This window comes from Xiphophorus couchianus, chromosome 2 (genome assembly GCF_001444195.1).
Source record: "Xiphophorus couchianus chromosome 2, X_couchianus-1.0, whole genome shotgun sequence".
NCBI lineage: Eukaryota > Metazoa > Chordata > Actinopteri > Cyprinodontiformes > Poeciliidae > Xiphophorus > Xiphophorus couchianus.
The window spans coordinates 20281393-20300851 of NC_040229.1; the positions used below are offsets into that span (position 1 = coordinate 20281393).

General features: G+C 38.0%; 1 protein-coding gene across 4 annotated transcripts; it reads left to right on the plus strand.

Moving 5' to 3' along the window:
* The first annotated feature begins 55 nt into the window (after positions 1–55).
* On the plus strand, positions 56–19459 carry cpt1ab (carnitine palmitoyltransferase 1Ab (liver)). Of its 4 annotated transcripts, none has more exons than XM_028038750.1 (19): positions 56–75; positions 5775–5939; positions 7109–7251; positions 7954–8125; positions 8814–8915; positions 9199–9336; positions 9483–9560; positions 10166–10273; positions 11802–11889; positions 13741–13936; positions 14632–14820; positions 14921–15026; positions 15509–15622; positions 15732–15896; positions 16183–16314; positions 16427–16579; positions 16705–16818; positions 17643–17735; positions 17827–19459. In XM_028038750.1, exons 2-19 carry the CDS (start codon positions 5799–5801, stop codon positions 17911–17913), a joined length of 2319 nt encoding a protein of 772 aa, XP_027894551.1. In that variant the 5' UTR covers positions 56–75; positions 5775–5798; the 3' UTR covers positions 17914–19459. The 4 variants fall into 4 exon arrangements, with proteins under 4 accessions (XP_027894551.1, XP_027894532.1, XP_027894560.1 ...); XM_028038731.1 differs by lacking the exon at positions 56–75 and adding an exon at positions 2197–2347; XM_028038759.1 differs by lacking the exons at positions 56–75; positions 11802–11889 and adding exons at positions 2197–2347; positions 12308–12392.

Sequence of the window (19459 nt, forward strand, 5' to 3'; positions counted from 1 at the left end):
GTGTCTCGCGGACCCGAGAATGGAGCTCTGAGCGTGGGTTTCGTGTTTGCTTTGCAGGAACTGACCCGAGCCGCGGTAGGTTGTGACTTATGCGTTCGACACAAAAAAAGGAGAAAAAGAAAACAAAACAGAAAGAAGTTGAATTGAAATTGCATCAGTTTGCCTATTGTTTGTTTCTTCTCCAACCAATTTAATACGAGTGGCGGTGAAATATTTACATACTTGTTTTTGTGACATTTAAACATATGCTGTTATGTTGAAATGCATAACTTACAACGTGCAATATGTTCTATGTGTACATAGAACGTTTTCAATGTTCTATGTTAAACACATATATGTTTTAAATATTTACTGAAAAATAAATGAAATCATGAATTATCTTCCCTAGAGGAAGTTATTTGTCGCCATCTGCTGGTCAAACAGTAGTGATACATGTTGTGTTGACTTAACATTCACCAAAATTCAGGAATGACAAATTGTGTTGATGTCAACATAATTCAAACAGTAATTCATTATACAACTGTTCCTTTTCTACTGGATGACCTGGATTCTTTAACAAATAATTTGTACTTGCTTCTTAAATCATAATTTTGCCAGTGCAGACTGGATTTGGGTTTTGGCATTTGTTTTGCATTGGAAGTGACTTTTTTTTTTTTACAATGAAAATGCTTTATACTGAAAGGAACATGTTTTGTAAAAAAAAAGAAAGAAAGAACCACTTACGTGTTTGTTTTGTTTTTGACAATCCTGAAGCTATAAAAATTGAAATAAATCCACGTGGTAATATACAATTCTAGTGTTAAGAGGGTTTAAATGTGCTATGTTATCCATCCATCCATCCATCCATTGTCTGTACACCCTTGTCCCTAATGGGGTCGGGAGGGTTGCTGGTGCCTATCTCCAGCTACGTTCCAGGCGGGAGGCGGGGTACACCCTGGACAGGTCGCCAGTCTGTCGCAGTGCTATGTTATCATGGCAATATAAAACAATATTCCAATAAGCCAAGAAAATATTTTACATTCATATAAATCATTTTTATTTTTAAAAATATGCATTTCTTTAAAAAATTATCTTCTTTATTACAAAATATTAAACCAATAATGATATTTTACAAAATGTTCCCTGACCTGGGAACGCTTTGGGAAGTCTGGCCCTCCCTACTTAGGCCACTAGCTCTGTGACCAACTCCCCAATGGATGGATGGCTGATAAAGTCATTGGACCTTTGTGACTTACTGTAAAATCAGAATGAAAGTCAAACACAGTGTTGATTAAAAGACAAACCTTTTATGTTTTATCTGGCATTTTCCATCGTAATATTTTATTTTGTTAGCAAAATGTTCATCCTAAAAAATTGCCACAAACTATGCTGGAGAGGAAACAGCAAATGTGGAAAAATGAACTTTGGTCAGAAGAAAACAGAACAGAACCTTTTGACCTGATGGAAAATCAACACTGCAGATCACCCTAAACACACTACCATGATTACACCGTGAAACATGGTGATGGCAGCATCATGCTGTGGGAATGCTTTTGTGTGGCAGGGTAAAGGACATTGTAGAAGTTGCTTGGAAGTAAAGTCCACTTCCAACAAAACAATGACCAAAAATAGGCATAGAGATATAATGGCGTGGTTTAGATTAAAGTATATTAGTAGGTGTAGATTGGCCGGTGTGAAAAGTCTGAAGTTTGTTTATTTCGCCCAGTCTTTATGTGTGCAAAACTAGTAGGAATATGCCACTCAAAAACTTGCAGCTGGTATGAAAACTGTTTTGACTCAGAGGGAATGTATACAAATGCCTCTCTTAGCTTTATTTAGCAAAAAGTAATTTTCTATAAGTAATTCTTTTGATTTGTGAAAATGCTGTCGATGGTGTATGGCAGCATGATAATCATATTTGCAGTTTAATATCTTATATTTACTATTAGTTATATTGTGGATTAAGCCACATTTTGAAAATAATATTTTTTTTGAGGGTGAAACCAAGACAATAAATAATTATATTTACTGCATTTATCCAACGTCAGATACTTAACAGCCTGGGGGAACAGAATTAACATTATGTTCTTCAGGCAACCTACACTATCACGTCATTCCAGTTCTTACCTGTTCAAGATGAGCATGCAACGTTTTCCATAGGAGTGTAACCGCCAGAGGGAGCTGCGTCCTCCACTCTAAAAGGAGTCATATGTGACGCAACCAAAAGGGGGGAAGGCCTTGTGTACAAGTCTTCGCTCCCATTCATGTAGAGTGCTGAGCTGTAGCAGCCATCGCAGAGTCCAGTCGCTCCACATCTTCGTTAAAGCAGAGAGCCTCGCCCTCCCAGACAGACAGAAAGAAGGTGTAGGTGAGATCTTTATTTTGTTTTTAGGAGGACCGCGTGTCTAATGTGGGTTTCTTGCGTTTTCTCTTTTGTCGTAGTCGAGGTCCAGACGGTTGCTGCAGGGCTTTGAGAAAGGAGAAGCAATAGCTTAGATAAGTGAGAGGAAGCCATGTGAAAAAATATTTCCTTACTCAACCCCACCGTCGGCATAAACGTCAGCTTGTTGTATTTCCTTGTTGAGGTTGAATTGGGTTAAAGGTTGTTGCTAAAAGACTGTTTGCGTCGTCATGACCTGAGGGCTTGGGAGCTTGTTTGGCCTGCAGACTCCACAAGACAAAGTTTGCGCTTTTTAGTTGCTGAAATGCACAATTCAGTGCTACGCCTACTGGGACAGACGGCTTAATATCTTATCTTTGAAATTCCTCCACTAAAAAAAAAATACATTAGGGAAATGGCTCGACTGTCATTTTATTGTATTTTGTTTTAGGATTCATTTAATAACCTGTATGTAAATATTGTTGCCATTTCTCAGAGCATGAATGTAGGCAAAAGTCCAAGTAGAGGTCATTCACTGGACAAATCACTTGTCAGCTTCTTTACAGCACATAATTTATCCTGTTATTAAGTAATGTAATATTGCGAAGTTTGGACAATTTTCTTCGCGTCTAATTATCGCAGTTTTGCAACTTTTAGAAATGTTAAAATGTGTTAAAATGTCACCTGCCTGTTGAAGGTCAGTAATACCTGTCTGGTCACTGTGTCCTCAAGGTACGAGGATGATCAGATTTCAAACAAAAGTCATTGCTTTCCAACTTAAGGTTTGGTTTAGTATGGAAATTGATATACAAATGACCCTATTTTAAGTTAACCACGTGGGCGGCGTGGTAAACTTAAAATAGGTGATGGTGATAGAGTACCGGACACGTTACCTATGTATTTTATGGTGAAATTGTTCATAAAAATGTTCCAGCTGATATTAGGTGCTGTAAAAGGGTTTTTAGCAGGTGGATGCTGACGTTTCCAGTAGCATAATTCAAATCGCCTCCACACACACAGCGTCTGGAAACAGGAGGCTGAACCACATATTTTATCAGCGTTTGCCTTTGTTTTCGTATCTGCTTTTTCAAACAGAAAGAAAAGAAAAACGTAATCTGTTTGTTTTTAAACCATAAAGCCAGCAGTGCACTCCTGATTGCTGCATCGTCATCACAAATGACCGGGTTTGCTGGTTTACGAGGCGTTTTGCTCACCGTTGGCAGTTTTCTCCCTGTTTCTAAGCGGCGCAGCGCTGCGACCTTTCCCCTAGTTTCTGCAGCACAGGGTGGATCATGTGATGCTTCAGAGTGGCTGGGGGAAGGGACTGGCTGCTCAAACACTGCTGCTCTGTGGATGCTGCTCTGCTCCTTCCGACCACTGCTAGCGTAGACACGACGCGTCCTGGTTTCAGAATGCACAAATCAAACCGCGAAATAGCAGCTGTGCAGGGACGTGCAGATGTATTCCTCTCTTCAAACATGGCTGAAACAGGGGAAATATGACTAAAGCGCTAGATTCTGAAATGCGTTTCTCGCCACAGAAGTTGACAAACTTGCAGTATTTAATATTTTTGATGCGCTGACCATGTGATATCTGGTCTTCTGTGAGGTCTGACCAATTTTAGTTCCAAAGGCTATATATAACATGCATGGAGGAAAAAAGGTGCCAGAATACAACAGAATATTCCCCTGTTGTATATCAAAAATCATGTCTGTAACTATCTGATGTAAATCAAACTAAAAGAGCCAATTCAAGTACATGCTGTTGGTCTATCTATGTATTCATATACTGATAGTATAGTGCAACTTATTGATGATACAATCCAAAATAATTATTAGATAATCTTCAATATAGCAAAATTTTCTGGCTGTGAGCAGTGATTGGCAGGTCAAATAGTGAAAGATCAGGCTTTTTATTTCTATTAGTTAAGGTTAGGGGTGCATAACATCTGGAAAACATTCAGTTGCTGAATATTACAATTATAGATTATATTTAACTCACATTTTCTTTACTTTCTTTTTTACCCACCTCTCTTTGTGAGCTGAAGTGTCTAAAACACTATAAATATACAGTGTGGGCATCAGGTGCATTGAAAGTCTACCCAATAGGCCAAAAATAAAACTTTTTGGGGTTAGTAGGCCTTTTTCAAAAGTGACAAGTGTCCAACAAAGGGCAAAAGAAACATACTGGACAAATGACTGCACAGATATAACAACTAATGTAATGTCAACAGGATGGGTTACCTAATAATAATTTGTTTGGACTGTGAGAAGAAGCCAGAGTACCTGGGGAAAACTCATGCATGTGGAGAACTGCTGCCAACTGTCCCATCATGCAACATGTCTGGATAGTTTTAGTTTATATATATATATATTCAGAACGTATAATAAATTTAAATGTGTGAAGATGTCTTCAAAAAAGCAAACACAATCTTTAAAGCACAAGTATCAATTGGCAGTGTGATTATAGTGTTCTTTTCTCATGTAAATTAATCTTTTGAGTTTTAAGATTCCTTTAGTATCTTATTCAGTCTTATTTTTTTGCAGAGAATCCAATGTGATTGAATTGGATAATTCCCACTGTTATCACGGAATGTGGACTAGTGACTTTAAAGAACTGTGGCAGAAGCTGATCAATATGAGACATTGTTCTCTTTTCTTTGGGGCTATTTCCAGCCTCATGCAGATATCGACATATCGAGGCTGAATGTGTGCTATGATGCAACAGTTCTGCAAATCACCTAACCATGTTTAACTCTGATCTTCACACTGTGTAATTATTCCACCTACATAGTTATTAAACAGAAATGTTGCAGGGAAAGGAATAGAACTGCATGGCATTATTAAAATGTCAGATATCACATTTAAAATGGTTAAATTCCTCAATCACAATATGAGTTACAATAAAGTGATTACATTTAAAGATGTTTTTATTCAATCAATAATTTTGTTTTTGTTACTTGAAATGACATAGGCATCAACCGAAAGATAAAACAATGTACAAAGAACAATTCATGATTTTCATCTACAGCAATAAATTGCTGTAGGAATTTACAGCAATTTAAAAATATGACTGGAAAATATTTACATTTTGTCAAATTAAAATGTTAATTTTAATCTGTGAGGGGTATAAATACATTTGTGCCTAATTGTAAATGGCAACACGGGAAACAATTGCAATTTGCAATGTAAAAAAAACTCAGTTGAGCTTTTAAGTGTAATACAGTTGCTAAATGTATTGGCAAAACATCTAAATATATTTTAAAACCTCTGCTACTGTAAACAAAAGCTAATTGCATTTCACTCTTATAATTAACTAATGTCATTTGCTTTCTTTGCAGTATTGATACTAGGCAAAATCAAGCTGCTGAATGATGATGCACATTGTGACATATTTGTTTTGTTTGTTCTTTCAGTGACTTTACTTTAGAGCAGCCACCATGGCAGAAGCGCATCAGGCGGTGGCCTTTCAGTTCACCGTCAGCCCCGATGGCATCGACCTACATTTGTGCCACGAGGCTCTACGCCAGGTCTACCTCTCTGGCCTCCACTCCTGGAAGAAAAGGTTCGTTCGCTTCAAGGTAAGAGTTGCTGGATATGCTGAAGGGCAATGTCCAGATGGTTATCTGCAAAGAAAAAACAGTATTGACAAAGTAACTTCTTCATCTGGTTGATGTGTCCTGAACTCCCTTTTTCACTGCAGAGCCTGGCTTCAAAGCCGGGCTGAGCATTTTTGCATTAGCACTTCATGCCCTGTCCCACTCTACTCTCGAGCCTGCCAGACAGGTCTGGTTTGGAGTCAGCTGTTGATTGGTGCATTTCGCTGCGGGGCGGGACAGAGCCGAGTCTTCTTCCAGATCTCTGGGTCAGAGGAGCGCTCTTTCTCGATGTCTGTAATTTTAACATGCGACACCAAAAAATCCCATCATAATCTATTTTTACCTGTAAGTTTTTAAACGATAATGATGACATTTTCAATTGCATTTTATTTTTATTTCGGTTGAAATAATATTCAAAAAGCTGTACGGAAGATCCACATCATGTCATCACACATCAAGCAGATAAATGTATGTAGATTTTTTGGCAGTGAGAAAAAAAAAAAACATACATTGATGTTTCTCCAATGACTGCATACAGACAATAAAATTAAATGATTGCAAAAATTCTGAGGTAAATGTTTCCCTCAGCTTTCTTGCTGACAAGTGCGTACAGAAAGAGCTGGACGCGACAAACAAAAACGAAAATATTCCTCGATCTCTGGGGAAATCGCTTTGGCAGCTTTCGCTGAAATTTGATTGACATGACCATCCCTGGTCACCTTCGAAGCGACACTTTGCTCAATGCAAAACAACCAGGTCTGGGCTAAAGGGGGGCAGGCTGCAGTGCAAAAAGGCCTCTTTTCCAGTTTCTGGGTTTCTTTGCCTTAGTTTACAGGCAACAGAAACTTTCGACTGTTCACAGCACTATTCTGCCGTACTATAAATCTCTTTACTGTGGTGTTACTGTAAACTGTTACACCAGAAGGTTACCCCTGTCTGACACGAACCGCAAACAGTGACAGTAACCTTCCTGAGTGTTCTTTGTGTCCTCGCCTTTGGCCTAGTGGTTTGTTTACACACAGTCACACTGAATCATTCAAAGACTTGCCACCTTTTTTTTAATAGGCAATTAGTGTCTTTATCACCACGTGTGTTACAACATTTTACAGATTGTTAATCACAGCTTCTGAGTTTATGTTTCATTTTCACAGAATGGGGTGATGACTGGTGTGTACCCGGGCAGCCCGGGTGGGTTCATGGTAGTGGTCGTGTCATACATGTCATACAACAAATACAAACAACTGGATCCTTCTATGGGATTGATTGCCAGACTTGGCCAACACATACCTATCAGGTGAGTATGGTGTTGTTCTCAGTAAATAAACAGAAACGGTAACAACACCAATAAAACAACAGGCCGCTGAAGATTGGCCAAGAACTGTCAGCGATACTTTTTTATCCACAACACTTCTTTATTAGTTTTCTTCCACGCCTTCTGTTTGATAACGATGTTAATCCCGATTAGGGAACACGTTGTGCTCTCTTGAATCCCATAGTACACCCTTTATCAACACAGATGAGTGCTCTCCTCATTCAGGTTTTATTCTATAACATACAGCCAACTTGGGGCGCTGGAAATCCTTTGTAGTTTGGTTTTGTTGCATAATCTAAGAATATGTGGTGATGAAAGTCCTGTGTTTTTTAATGACGACCACACAGCGTTTATGATTTAATGAGTTGTGTTGTGTGTCTGCATGTGCACATGTCGGTTTGAATAATGCAACTGTTATCACTCATAATGCAAGCTGTCTTTGTTGACTTTAGACCAGGCCTTGTCCCACAGCTGCTGTGTGGCTCTTATTCTCCTGTGTTAATTGCGTGCTGCACAACACACTAGACTGGGATTTTTCTAAAAGTTCAGTTCTCCAAGGATGTTAGACACAATATTATGTCATATTTATTTTTGTCACATTTTACTTTCTGATGAACCTTTTTTTTATAACATTAAGATGTGCCACTGAAAGCTTTTTATTCTTTTCTTCTCCTCTACCTGCAGCCGATACATGTCCACAGATAGCCAGAGGATACTTGGAGGGGTTCTGGTGGGTACGGGCCTCTGGGTCACCATCATAATGATCATGAGGAATGTTCTGAAGAGCCTGCTGTCATGGCACGGCTGGATGGAGTCACGCCACGGCTCTCTGCCTTTTGGTACTCGTTTGTGGCTGGTGAGATGTTGACGTCCTTTTTCAGCCTTACAAGGATCAGCTTAAGGAAAAAATATGTGAATAATATCTGTCTATAACAAAAGTTACATACATTTGGTACTTTTTCTTTGTCTATTTTTTCATTAGACTTATTTGTTTTGTATAATTTTACGTAAATGCTCTATATGCTTTCTTTTTTATAAAGGCAGGGGAAAAGTATGCAATTTAATTTGAGTATTTTCCAGGTTTGGATGAATATGGGAGAAAATAAAAGTACTAAAACATTTCTTTATTTCCAGAATTTATTTTGTATCTCGTTACATAAAAACTCCATCTATCCCTCCTTCTAAAATATTTGTTCTGTGGTTTTACACATTACATTTTTTTAAAGCCTGACCAGTGTACAAATATGTCATAAGTTCATAGCAAACACTTGTGCTTGCATTACAAAAAGGATTAACATCTTGGAAAATTTAAGTTTAGGAAAGTACAGAGTTGGGAAATATCAAAGGGTTAGAAATGTAATGTCTGTTAATATTGTTGGTAATTTAAATCTTGTTTGGTCTTATCAAAATTACAAACTAGCTTGTTGTTTTTTAGCCCTTTTTAGCTTAGGGCTTTAAGTACATATTTACATTTTGTATTCTACTCTTCAAAGTACAGATAAAGCAGAACTCTAACTTTGTCCTTATCTTTTCTATGTGTTCAGATATTGGTGAAGGTGTTCTCTGGCAGAAAGCCATTGCTCTACAGTTTCCAGAACTCTCTCCCTCGGCTACCTCTTCCCACTGTCGAGGACACATGCAGAAGGGTAATCTTCCATTCCACTTGCTTTTGAGTTTGTACTTAGTTTGTGCCTATTTATTACACATAGTGCTTTTAGAGTTAGAAGGGAGATTATATTTGTGTTTTTGAGGAGTAGTAGAAAAACATACTAAAATGTTGAAAATCCTGCACAAAGATTTTTTTTATTTTTTTATTATTTTGAGCGACAGCAAAAAGAGCTTTCCAGGTTTTGTGGTATTTTTAACCACTCTCTTTCTTAAAATAGCTAATTCCTTTGTATCTCCCTGTGGGACTCTTTCTGTTGACAGTACCTGGAGTCGGTGCGCCCACTGATGGATGACGAGCAGTTTGAAAGGATGAAGGCCTTGTCAAAAGACTTTGAGAAGAATCTGGGACCCAGGGTGCAGTGGTACCTCAAACTCAAGTCCTGGTGGGCATCCAACTATGTAAGCCAGAAGGAATTTTTTCTCCTTTATGCTTTTGTTATAATTTCGCACACTGTCCTTATTATTGAATAAGCTACATCATTAAAACCAGGTTGTCTGATTATCTTATACTATTGCTTTTTATCCTTTCTGCATATCTGGCACAGGTTAGTGACTGGTGGGAAGAGTATATTTACCTGAGAGGCCGTGGACCCATCATGGTCAACAGCAACTATTATGCCATGGTGAGTCACCTGTCTTCAGGTTGCAAGAAGTGATCTGGTCTTCCTTTTTTTTTTCTTTTTAATAATTTATTAAATTATTTTTGCCTCTTCTTTATTTTCAGAACTTGTTAAACTTTTTTTTTCCAAATAAATGAAACACTTATTTCTCAAGGTGAGAGTTTCAAAAGGTTAACTGTCAGATTAACATTTTGAAACAAATCTCACATTTCTCATCGGCTTGTCATGCTTCTAACAGTGAGGCATAAATTATCATGCGTTAGCCCAAAGAAAACTTCATTATTATAATACACTTTAATTTCTTGGTGAGATGTCAAATATCCAGCAATAATTATGTCACGATCCTGTTGATGGCTACAAAAAAAAATCTCGTGAAGGATACTCAACTTGCTTTTTCATTCTGGAAGAAGAACTGTTCACATGCATCATTAAAAGCTCAAATTTATTTTGACATTTATGCCCATCGCGAGTGCATGTAAACTTCTGGCCAAACTCAGTCATTATAGTGATTACAAAGAATATCATACTGCCCTTATCTTTTTTTGTAAACGTAACCTGCTGAAATGCAACTGCTGATTGATTCATTAATAAGTTAATCTTTTTTGCAGGACTTTTTGTACGTGTTCCCCACGTCCAGCCAGGCTGCCCGGGCAGGTAATGCTGTTCATTCCATCATGCTGTACAGGAGAAAACTGGACAGAGCTCAGATCAAACCAGTGAGTATAGAGCCAGTTGGTCTTTTGCCTCAATCAATTCCTTTACTAAGTTGTACTTTGTCTATGCCAATCAAGCTGTAAATGAATAATTAATAACATTATATAGGAATATGTTTGACCATACCTTAGTTTATAAATGTTTAACTTTCTTTAATACATTTTATCTCAGTGGGTTTGTCCTTTACGTTCACTTTAACAACTTATTTTTCACAACTTTTTCTTTTTCCACTTTTAGGTAAGCTTGTTATCCACAATCCTACTAATTCTGCTAATATTAGGCATGGGCTGGTTTTTAAATCCTTAAAGTGTGAAAACCTGTTGTACAAATACCAAAATATTTACATGAAAATCTAAAACATATTGCGACAGCTTTCTTTAAAAACAAAAAAGCAATAATAATTTCCACAACTTTAAAATTAAAACTTACAGATTATTATGAGAATAATAACGCAGTGGCCACTTTGTTTTTTCGTCATTCTCATTTAAATAAGCACTTCTCTAACCTTTATTATTCAGCTTTAAAGTCTTTCATCAAAGAGTAGAAAAACAATTAGATTTTTCTGTATTTGTCCTGCTGTTTAAATTTAATTCAGATCTCTGATCAATTGATTAGTTAATATCTGTGAAATGTATTTATTTTAAGCCAGACTTGTGTTAAAAATTGGAACAAAATTTTACTCTTATGTATTTTTAAATGTTTACAGTTTGGATTGTAATTATTTTGTGTTTTACTTTTTATGAAGTGGCAATAATATAACTGGCTGGTTAATTGATCCTGTTTTCAACTATTTATCTGTAATGCTATTAGTTTGCCAATAGTAGTTTCAAAATAGTGTCACCTTATTAAAAATATGTTTTAGTTAAATCGATTGTTCATTGATTTAACAAAAAAATTTCAAACTGACAATTTTTTACATTTTTTGTCAGTAAGGGGGCAGGGTAGTAGTCTTCTTTCAACCAGCTGACTAGCAGTGCGCAGCAACAGTTGGAGGCAGGGAGCTTGGTCCTACTCTCAGCTTGAAAACGCCGGAGGAAAAGAAAAGAAGTCCAGAAATTCCTCAGGCATCTCATAAATAGAATTTAAAATGTATAAATAGAATGACAGAAGACTTTAACGGTTTTGAAACTGTAACATTTTAAAACCTTGATATACCTCGATGCTAGTAAGTAGCCCATACCTGACGCATATTAACCCATCTGACTGTCCTACTCTTAACTTTTAAAACCTCTGAGCTTTTTTGCTTTTCCTACTGGAAACACACAGTAGTGATAGCCGGCAATGCTTTGTTGTTTCCAGTTGCTAACACTAACTCACCGTCATTGGTTTAATTTTTTGATTATGATCTTTTCAGCATGCCTGTTAGAATTTTCATTCTTACCACAAAGTCGAAATGAATAGTTTGTTCTAAAATCAGTTGTTTGAATTTATATACAAACTCAAATGCATGAGCTCGCTGTGTTACACGCTCACGTTTGGTTGTTTCTGTTCTACTGTTTTGTTCTTTCGTTTTGACGGACGCTGCGTTAGATATACTTGCTGGCCAACAAGGTACCTCTGTGTTCTGCTCAGTGGGAGCGAATGTTTAACACCTCCCGCATCCCCGGTGTGGAGACAGGTAAGAGGAGGGCACAGCCGCCTTGCCCTCAGATCCTCAGCCATGTGACCCTACAGCCCTTGGAAACAGTGACTCTATCACTCATTCCCATCAGCACAACCCTGAAACAGTCCCATAGATCTCATAGTACTATTTCAATTAGTTTTTAATTGTCCAAAGTCTATTTAATTGTAAATAAAACCTTCTCGTTGCATCAGGGTTTTGATGGTGGCACTGAGATGGCAGCCAACTGGTTTCTGGTCCTTGCCTCTTTTCCTCTGAGGTTCTCCTTCCTAAATCCATTTTAATTCCTACTCCACTACATCCATGCTCTCCTCCATTTAGTCGTGTGTCTGCCGCTTCGTCTCTGGGGGTTTTAGTGATTTACTTTTATCATCTCTGTGTTTTTTTTTTTTCACTCTCCCCTTTTGCTTTTCAGCTCATGCTCCTACAAACTATTCCCATGTGCTCAGCCCAATTCGAGCGTATGTTCAACACGACTCGTGTACCAGGTGTAGAGACAGGTAGAGTCTTTAGCAGTGTCACCTCCTCCACTCTTCTCCTGCTGTCCTTCACGTCAGGGCATTTCTGTGTTTGAATTAGAAATAATCAAACTTCCATGTATTAATAATGCATGCGTGCATAAAAATGCACATTCAAGTTTTAATTTGCATGAGACTCGAAGCCAGTTTCTCTGTTTTGAAAAAAAATCATTGTATTCAGGTGTTCCAATCAGGTCCCAGTCAAACCTAGACATGTAGACGTGAAAGAATAGGTTGCTCCCAGAAACAGCTGCCGAGGCCATAGTGAACAGAGGTAGCCAACTTTCTGCAGAGTCAAATCTGATTTAGTCTTCAGATTAGCTCAACAACAGCATGGAGTGGACTTTGATGGCCAACTATTTGCATTCAAAGCTTATATCACTGACTACAATGCAAATTATTGGACTTCACTCTAACGTGTTCAACTTTATATGTCTCAGAAATGTCTGAATCACATGATATTTCTGATATGACACTGCCCCATTTCAGAAGGTTAATGTGAATAACAAAAATCAGGACTACCGCCAAAATGTAGTGGCGGTAGTCACTTATCTTAAAGATTAGTTAGGGTATAAGTAGATATTTCAACATGTATGTAAAAAACAAACAAAAAAAAGGAAACATTCACTGATGTTATTGCACATTGCATGATATCCTAATGCCGCCATACTTAGGTTGTTTTCTTGTGGTTTCCTCCTGGGTTTAAATACCATCTGTTTATATTCTTGTCTGCTACATAAGCAATGCTTGTTTGAACACTTAGTATCACCAGAAAATCATCAGTGAACTTAAAACTCAAAAGTAATTCTCTAGTTGTGTTTGTCTAGTTATGCCCTGTGCTGCTCAAACAAGCATTGCTGTAGTTCAATGTATTCCAGTCCAGCCCTTTCCCTAAATGGCTTTCCCGTTTCATTTTACTTCCTTCACATCCCTTTTCAAGTTACTTTAGTTTTGTAATTAGATGTTTGTTAACCACAAACTGCAGTTCTCCTGTAAATTTCACTCATTAAATGTTTATTTAATTAAAATTAAACTGTTTATGTCACATTGTTTTATTCATCAGTGTTGAATGGATTACTAACACAATTAGTGTTTTTAGAAATGGAACAATGTGACATTCATTATCTGTCCCTCAGTGTCTTAAAAAAACACAAAGACAAAAGTTTCTAACTTAACTTCAAAATGTAGTGATTGGAAACATAACAATAAGCATGAACTTAAAAAAAATACAGTTTGACTGTCACCAAAACACATCTTTTCTCCAAACATGGTTCCAATTGTATTTGCATCTCTGTCTCTTCTTTTCCCCTCCCATGGATACCTGTATCAGATACACTCCAGCACATGAACGAGAGCAAACACATTGCTGTGTACCATAAGGGCCGTTTCTTCAAAGTGTGGATGTTTTACGACGGACGGCTGCTGTTGCCACGGGAAATCGAGCAGCAGATGGAGAGGATCTTGGCAGATAAGTCTGAGCCAATGCCAGGAGAGGAGAAACTAGCTGCACTTACTGCAGGAGAAAGGTAGGTGGAGCAAGAGATGAAGAGACTGCAGTGGGGAAACATCCACAGCAATGTCTATTGACTACAATGGCTACAAAAAGCATTCAAAGATTTTCTTTCAGTTTAGAGCATAAGGGTTTTTTTTGCAGGATCATAAAGTTTTCAGGTTATTCATTTTAACACTAGGCTTCAAAAAGTCTTAAATACATCAAAGGTTTCTGTTCTGGATTCTAGATTTAAGGTAACTATCTTGGATTTGAACATTTGTTCATAATATTTTTCTTCAGTTAACAGTTTTTGATTATTTTTTTGTTTTGTTTTTAGCTATGTGTTTACTGCCTTTCTTCATTCTGGGGTATTGTAGTTCCTCCTGAGGAATTCAGATGTTATGCTGAAGGAAAGCTACAATGATGCATAATTCAGAGCAGTTGCCGGCGCAGTCCAGAAGGAATTTCAAAACATTCAGCATTCGCCTCTGAAACTGGATTATTATAGATTTTTCAGGCCAGTCATGATCTAATAAAAGAAAGGGAGGGGTAGCACCTCTTTCTACAAAAATGAAACATCTTTGTAGAGAATCTTTGTGACTCCTGTCAGTTTATGCAGAGACCTAATTTATTTTTTGTTATACATGCAAAACCTTGTTTCCAGCCTTCCTGCTCTCTGCATTTAATACAGTATCAACACTTCCTTTTTCTGCTCTTTTATTTCTTTAGGACCCCATGGGCAAAGGCCCGAGAGCAGTTCTTCAAAAGCGGTAAAAACAAGCAGTCCCTGGATGCCATCGAGAAGGCGGCCTTCTTTGTAAGCCTTGATGACACCGAGCAGCGTTACGATCTAAACAACCAAGTCAAGTCTCTGGACAGTTACGCCAAGTCCCTGCTCCATGGAAAGTGCTATGACAGGTGAAGAATAACAAATAAAGATATTTTATTGTATCATGAACCATATTCAAAATGTTTATTAGTGGGCCTTGGATGTTGATTGGTTATATTTTTCTTTCAGGTGGTTTGATAAGTCCTTCAATCTGATTGTCTACAAAAACGGCACCATGGGACTGAACGCAGAGCACTCCTGGGCTGATGCTCCAATCGTTGGTCATCTGTGGGAGGTTCGACACATGCTTTCTATGTTTTTATTGTTTAAATCAGTGCCTTTAAAGCAACTTTCCTTCTTTGAACCTTTTTTACATTATAAACTCGAACCTCTATCTATATTGCTGCTAAGCTAATGGTATGTATGATGGAAAACTAATTCTTCCTTGTCCAGAGTTGATGGATGGAGCTTTACAGACGTACACCACACTTCTGGCTTTTTATGTGCCAAAGATTATGAAAACACTATTTTGGTCTATCGCATAAACCATGCGATGTTACATTACATTCAATGTAATGTAGTACATTACATTGAATTTTGTGATCATCAGGTGATAAAATGTGAAATTGTTCACATGCTAGGAACATTTTTCAAACCACTACAACAAGAAAACACATTCAGTAACTATTGATCATTAATACACAAAAAATAAACGAATGTGGAAAAAAAAATGCTAAAACGTATAACATAGTCTTTGCATCTTTTCTTTTAAACCAGCATGTTCTGTCCATGGATCCTAAGCTGGGCTATACTGAGGATGGTCACTGCCAAGGGAACCCTCACCCAAACCTTCCTGGTCCCCAGAGGCTGCAATGGGACATCTCCACAGAGGTAACATTGGATACTTTACTTTTCTGAGTAAAACAGTGCATATGTTTTATTTACGTCACTTTGGCTCTTATTTTACAAACCAAACACCAAACTTTGTCCGATCTCATAGTGTCAGGAGACCATCGAGAGCTCACTGACAGTAGCCAGGGCTCTGGCAGATGATGTGGACTGCCACATAATCCCCTTCGATGACTTTGGAAAGGGGCTGATTAAGAAGTGCCGCACCAGTCCAGACGCCTTCATCCAGATTGCCTTGCAGCTGGCCCATTACAGAGTAAGTCCCAGCTGTATTTTCAGTTTCACTTTCCATGTACCAATTTACTGTACCAAAACACAAAACTCACCAGGGTGTGAGTCAGTGTATTTAGCAATTGATGCAATTTCAAATTATCAACACTAGAGGGTGGTAACAACCAGGCCAAGACCCAAAGTAATTATTAAACCATTGCATGTTATTTGGATGTGCACTTTATGTATAAAAGAAAACTTCTTAATGTTGTGGTTCAGTTATATATTTTTGTGGTATCACTGTTGAAATTGACAGTATTCTTTCTCAACAGGACAAAGGGAAGTTCTGCCTGACATATGAAGCCTCCATGACACGGCTCTTCCGTGAGGGTCGAACAGAAACCGTGCGTTCCTGCACCATAGAGACCTGTGATTTTGTTCGTTCCATGATCAGACAGGAGACGGTGAGTTTTACTGAAGCCCTTAAACATTTTTGCAGTGCTACAGAGGGAGAATTGTTGCAATAAGAAAATCATCATCTCATTGTGGTTTTCTTCTTAACTCCTGACTGTGCAGAGAGAAGAGCGCCTCAAGTTGCTTAAAGTGGCAGCAGAGAAACACCAAAACATGTACCGCTTGGCAATGACAGGGCAGGGCATCGATCGGCACCTTTTCTGTCTCTATGTGGTTTCTAAATACCTTGGAGAGGAATCACCCTTCCTCAAGAAGGTCTGAACTATGTCTAAATATTTTTTCTGTACCTTACTTGTACAAAAAATAGTTTTTTCTTTACACTGGAGAACAATGTGTGTTTTTTCTGAACATGGGAATAAGTTGAATAACTTCCTGTGCAGGTCTTGTCTGAGCCATGGAGGTTGTCCACCAGTCAGACCCCTCTACAGCAGGTCGAGTTGTTTGATCTGGCCAGACATCCAGAGATGGTGTCCTCTGGAGGCGGATTCGGTCCAGTAAGTCCAATTTTCATCTGTCTGGAAAGTCACATTTAAAGTTCGAGGGAATGGTGGACTGTCGATCTAATGAGGCAAATTCTGTACTTTACAGTATCTTTAAAAAGTTTCCATTCTCCTTAAAGGGGACATATCATGCAAAATCCTTTAACCATTAAATCATTTTTTGTGTACTTTGAGTGTCTATGTGTGCAAAAAATGTACATTTATTTTCTCCCAGTGCTGTAAGATGGCTCTGTATTCCTTCTGGGTCACATTTCTCTGCCTGTTCATTTTTCTCAATTTCCTATTACGCTTTCTTGTCTATTATGTCAGTGCATTTACTGTGGAACTGCTAAACAAAGTTATGGATTGCTGGCTAATTAGTTTTGTGAATCTGCCATTTTATTTTATTTTTTCTTGCAGTGATTTTGTAGTCGAAGTTCAGATATGTTGAAGTTGCAAGTAGACAAGTCAAAGTGTTTGGTTTGGTTGAGTGGGGCGGATTGGAATGCTCTGCGACCTGGAGGGGTCAGTCGGGTGTCCATGCTTGTTATGTGGACTTTTGCAAGTTTTGAGGAGGGCCACTTGTGACTTTCTCTGGATTTTTTCTCACATGTGGCAACTAATAGATGGATCTCTGTAGTTTCTCCATAGTTTCCATTGCTCTCCTTGCCTCGGTTTAGGTGAATGGCCTTATCTTCGCAGGCTTGGAGCTCTTCCATGCGCTTTTAAATTTCTAATTATCGATAGAAAAACAAAGAGTTAGGTGTTGTTTGCATCCTTTGCCAGGTAGAATCTCCCAATGAAATTTGAGATAAAATATCAGATTTTATTTTCATTAGGTGGCTGATGATGGGTATGGTGTCTCCTACATCATCCTCGGTGAAGAGCTCATCAACTTTCACATCTCCAGCAAATACTCAAGTCAAGAAACTGTGAGTTTCCTCGTTTTAAGGCATATCTTGTGCTCTTCTTTCAGGTATTTTGTCTTTCTAATGTTTTTTCTCTCTCCTTTTGGTGTTTCAGGATTCACGTCGTTTTGGTGACAACATCAAACAGTCCATGCTGGACATACTGGATCTCTTTCAGCTAGGGAAGACGGTGCCCAAGTGATGATTTTCACCATGTTTTTCTTTTCAGGTTTTCTGATTTATCAAATCTTCCTGTAGATTGTACAGAATCACTTTGTGGAATTGGGATTTCTATGTTAATTAATGTTACATAAATAAGGAAGGCATTAAAATGAGTCACTGTCAATATGTTGTGTAGAGATTTGCGTGTACAGATTGGTTTAGGCGAGCCTCCAGCACAGGTGGTGTGCAGATCAAAGTATGTACTTGCGAAACTGAACTTTAGCGGTGCCTTGGTGACCCACTAATGTAAAAGAAAAAAGGGGCAGACATTCTAGTTTGGGAACAAATCTGTGCTGTAACACTGAATAATATTCTGGTTGAAGATTTGTTCAGTAGCATCATCCAATTTTTAATGATGTTTTAAGTTGTAAGATGGTGCACTACTTTTATTAGTTTCCACCCGGTGCATGTGGAGATCATCTGCTTCCTTCTGTTGCAGCTCTTGACTCACCATTACTGACTCAAACGGCAAACGTGATGTTAAATATCAGCTCGTTTTTAGGTTACACAGTGTCCACCTATTTCACTTGGTCCAGCAGATTAGATGAAAGTAGATTCTCCTGGTGGTGAAATTGTATATCTGTAATCACAAGAATCATAGATGGGAAGCTTTGATCTGATGTGTAACTCTGTCAGTGTGATTCTGAACAAAACGCAAGATGGGAAACGGGTGTCACTGTCTATTCTCCATGGCCTTTCTGTACAGTCTGTTCAGTTTTAGCTGCTATGATTTTTATGAGGTTGCCATGAAAGCCGTTCTGATGTGTGCGTTTCATTTTCATACTCAGGTTTTGCTAAGCTACCCTGTTATCATAAGGTGCTTTCGGCAGCGCTCATTCTGGTTTCTGCGGATGATGATCCTGTTAAGTTTGTCGTTGGTATAAAGTAAAGTTTGTTTGAGAGTGAGAACTAGAATAACATAAGAGGGGAGGAAACTCGACACCATATGCTTAACTGTAACTTTTTATTCTGATTATTTAAGAAAATAATCTTTGAGATGATTTGTGAACTTTCATGGGCGATGTTTTGGTTGGTGGTAGTTGTACGGCTGTTGCCTCGTCGAAGTGTTTCAGAACCATAGCAGCTTGTTGGTCTCCAGGACTGTAGGAAAACTGAAGTTTCTCTCGAATAAACTCTCAAAAATGTTATATTAAAGTTGGGGGTTTTATTTATATGTTGTCAATCCATTATGGTTTTTAATTTGTTTTTGTTTTGTTTAAACCTTCCTATCTCACACAAACATGCATATTTACCAGCTGAATGTGGTGAATGATGAGCACTAAGTTAAAGCTTGTTTTGATCTATGAAGATAAGTCATTTTTTGAACATGACATTTTTGTTATCGTACTTTGCCAGTCTGTTGTAGTTTGACTTTTTATCTCAGTAGATCTCATGTTTACACTGCTGCATGTTATTTGAAGATGAAGCTGTACATGTTTGCCTTTTAATTTAAACTTGTGTAAAAAGACAAGCAGCTGATATACCAAACAAAGTTTTAACAATAAAGTGAATGTCAGATAGCTGTA

Bases quoted from the DNA above. Each gene is read 5' to 3' on its own strand.
- cpt1ab (XM_028038750.1), top strand. From the start codon at position 5,799: ATGGCAGAAGCGCATCAGGCGGTGGCCTTTCAGTTCACCGTCAGCCCC. The intron at 10,274-11,801 runs GTGAGTATAGAG...ACGCTGCGTTAG, and splicing joins ACAGAGCTCAGATCAAACCA to ATATACTTGCTGGCCAACAA. The intron at 16,315-16,426 runs GTGAGTTTTACT...CTGACTGTGCAG, and splicing joins CCATGATCAGACAGGAGACG to AGAGAAGAGCGCCTCAAGTT.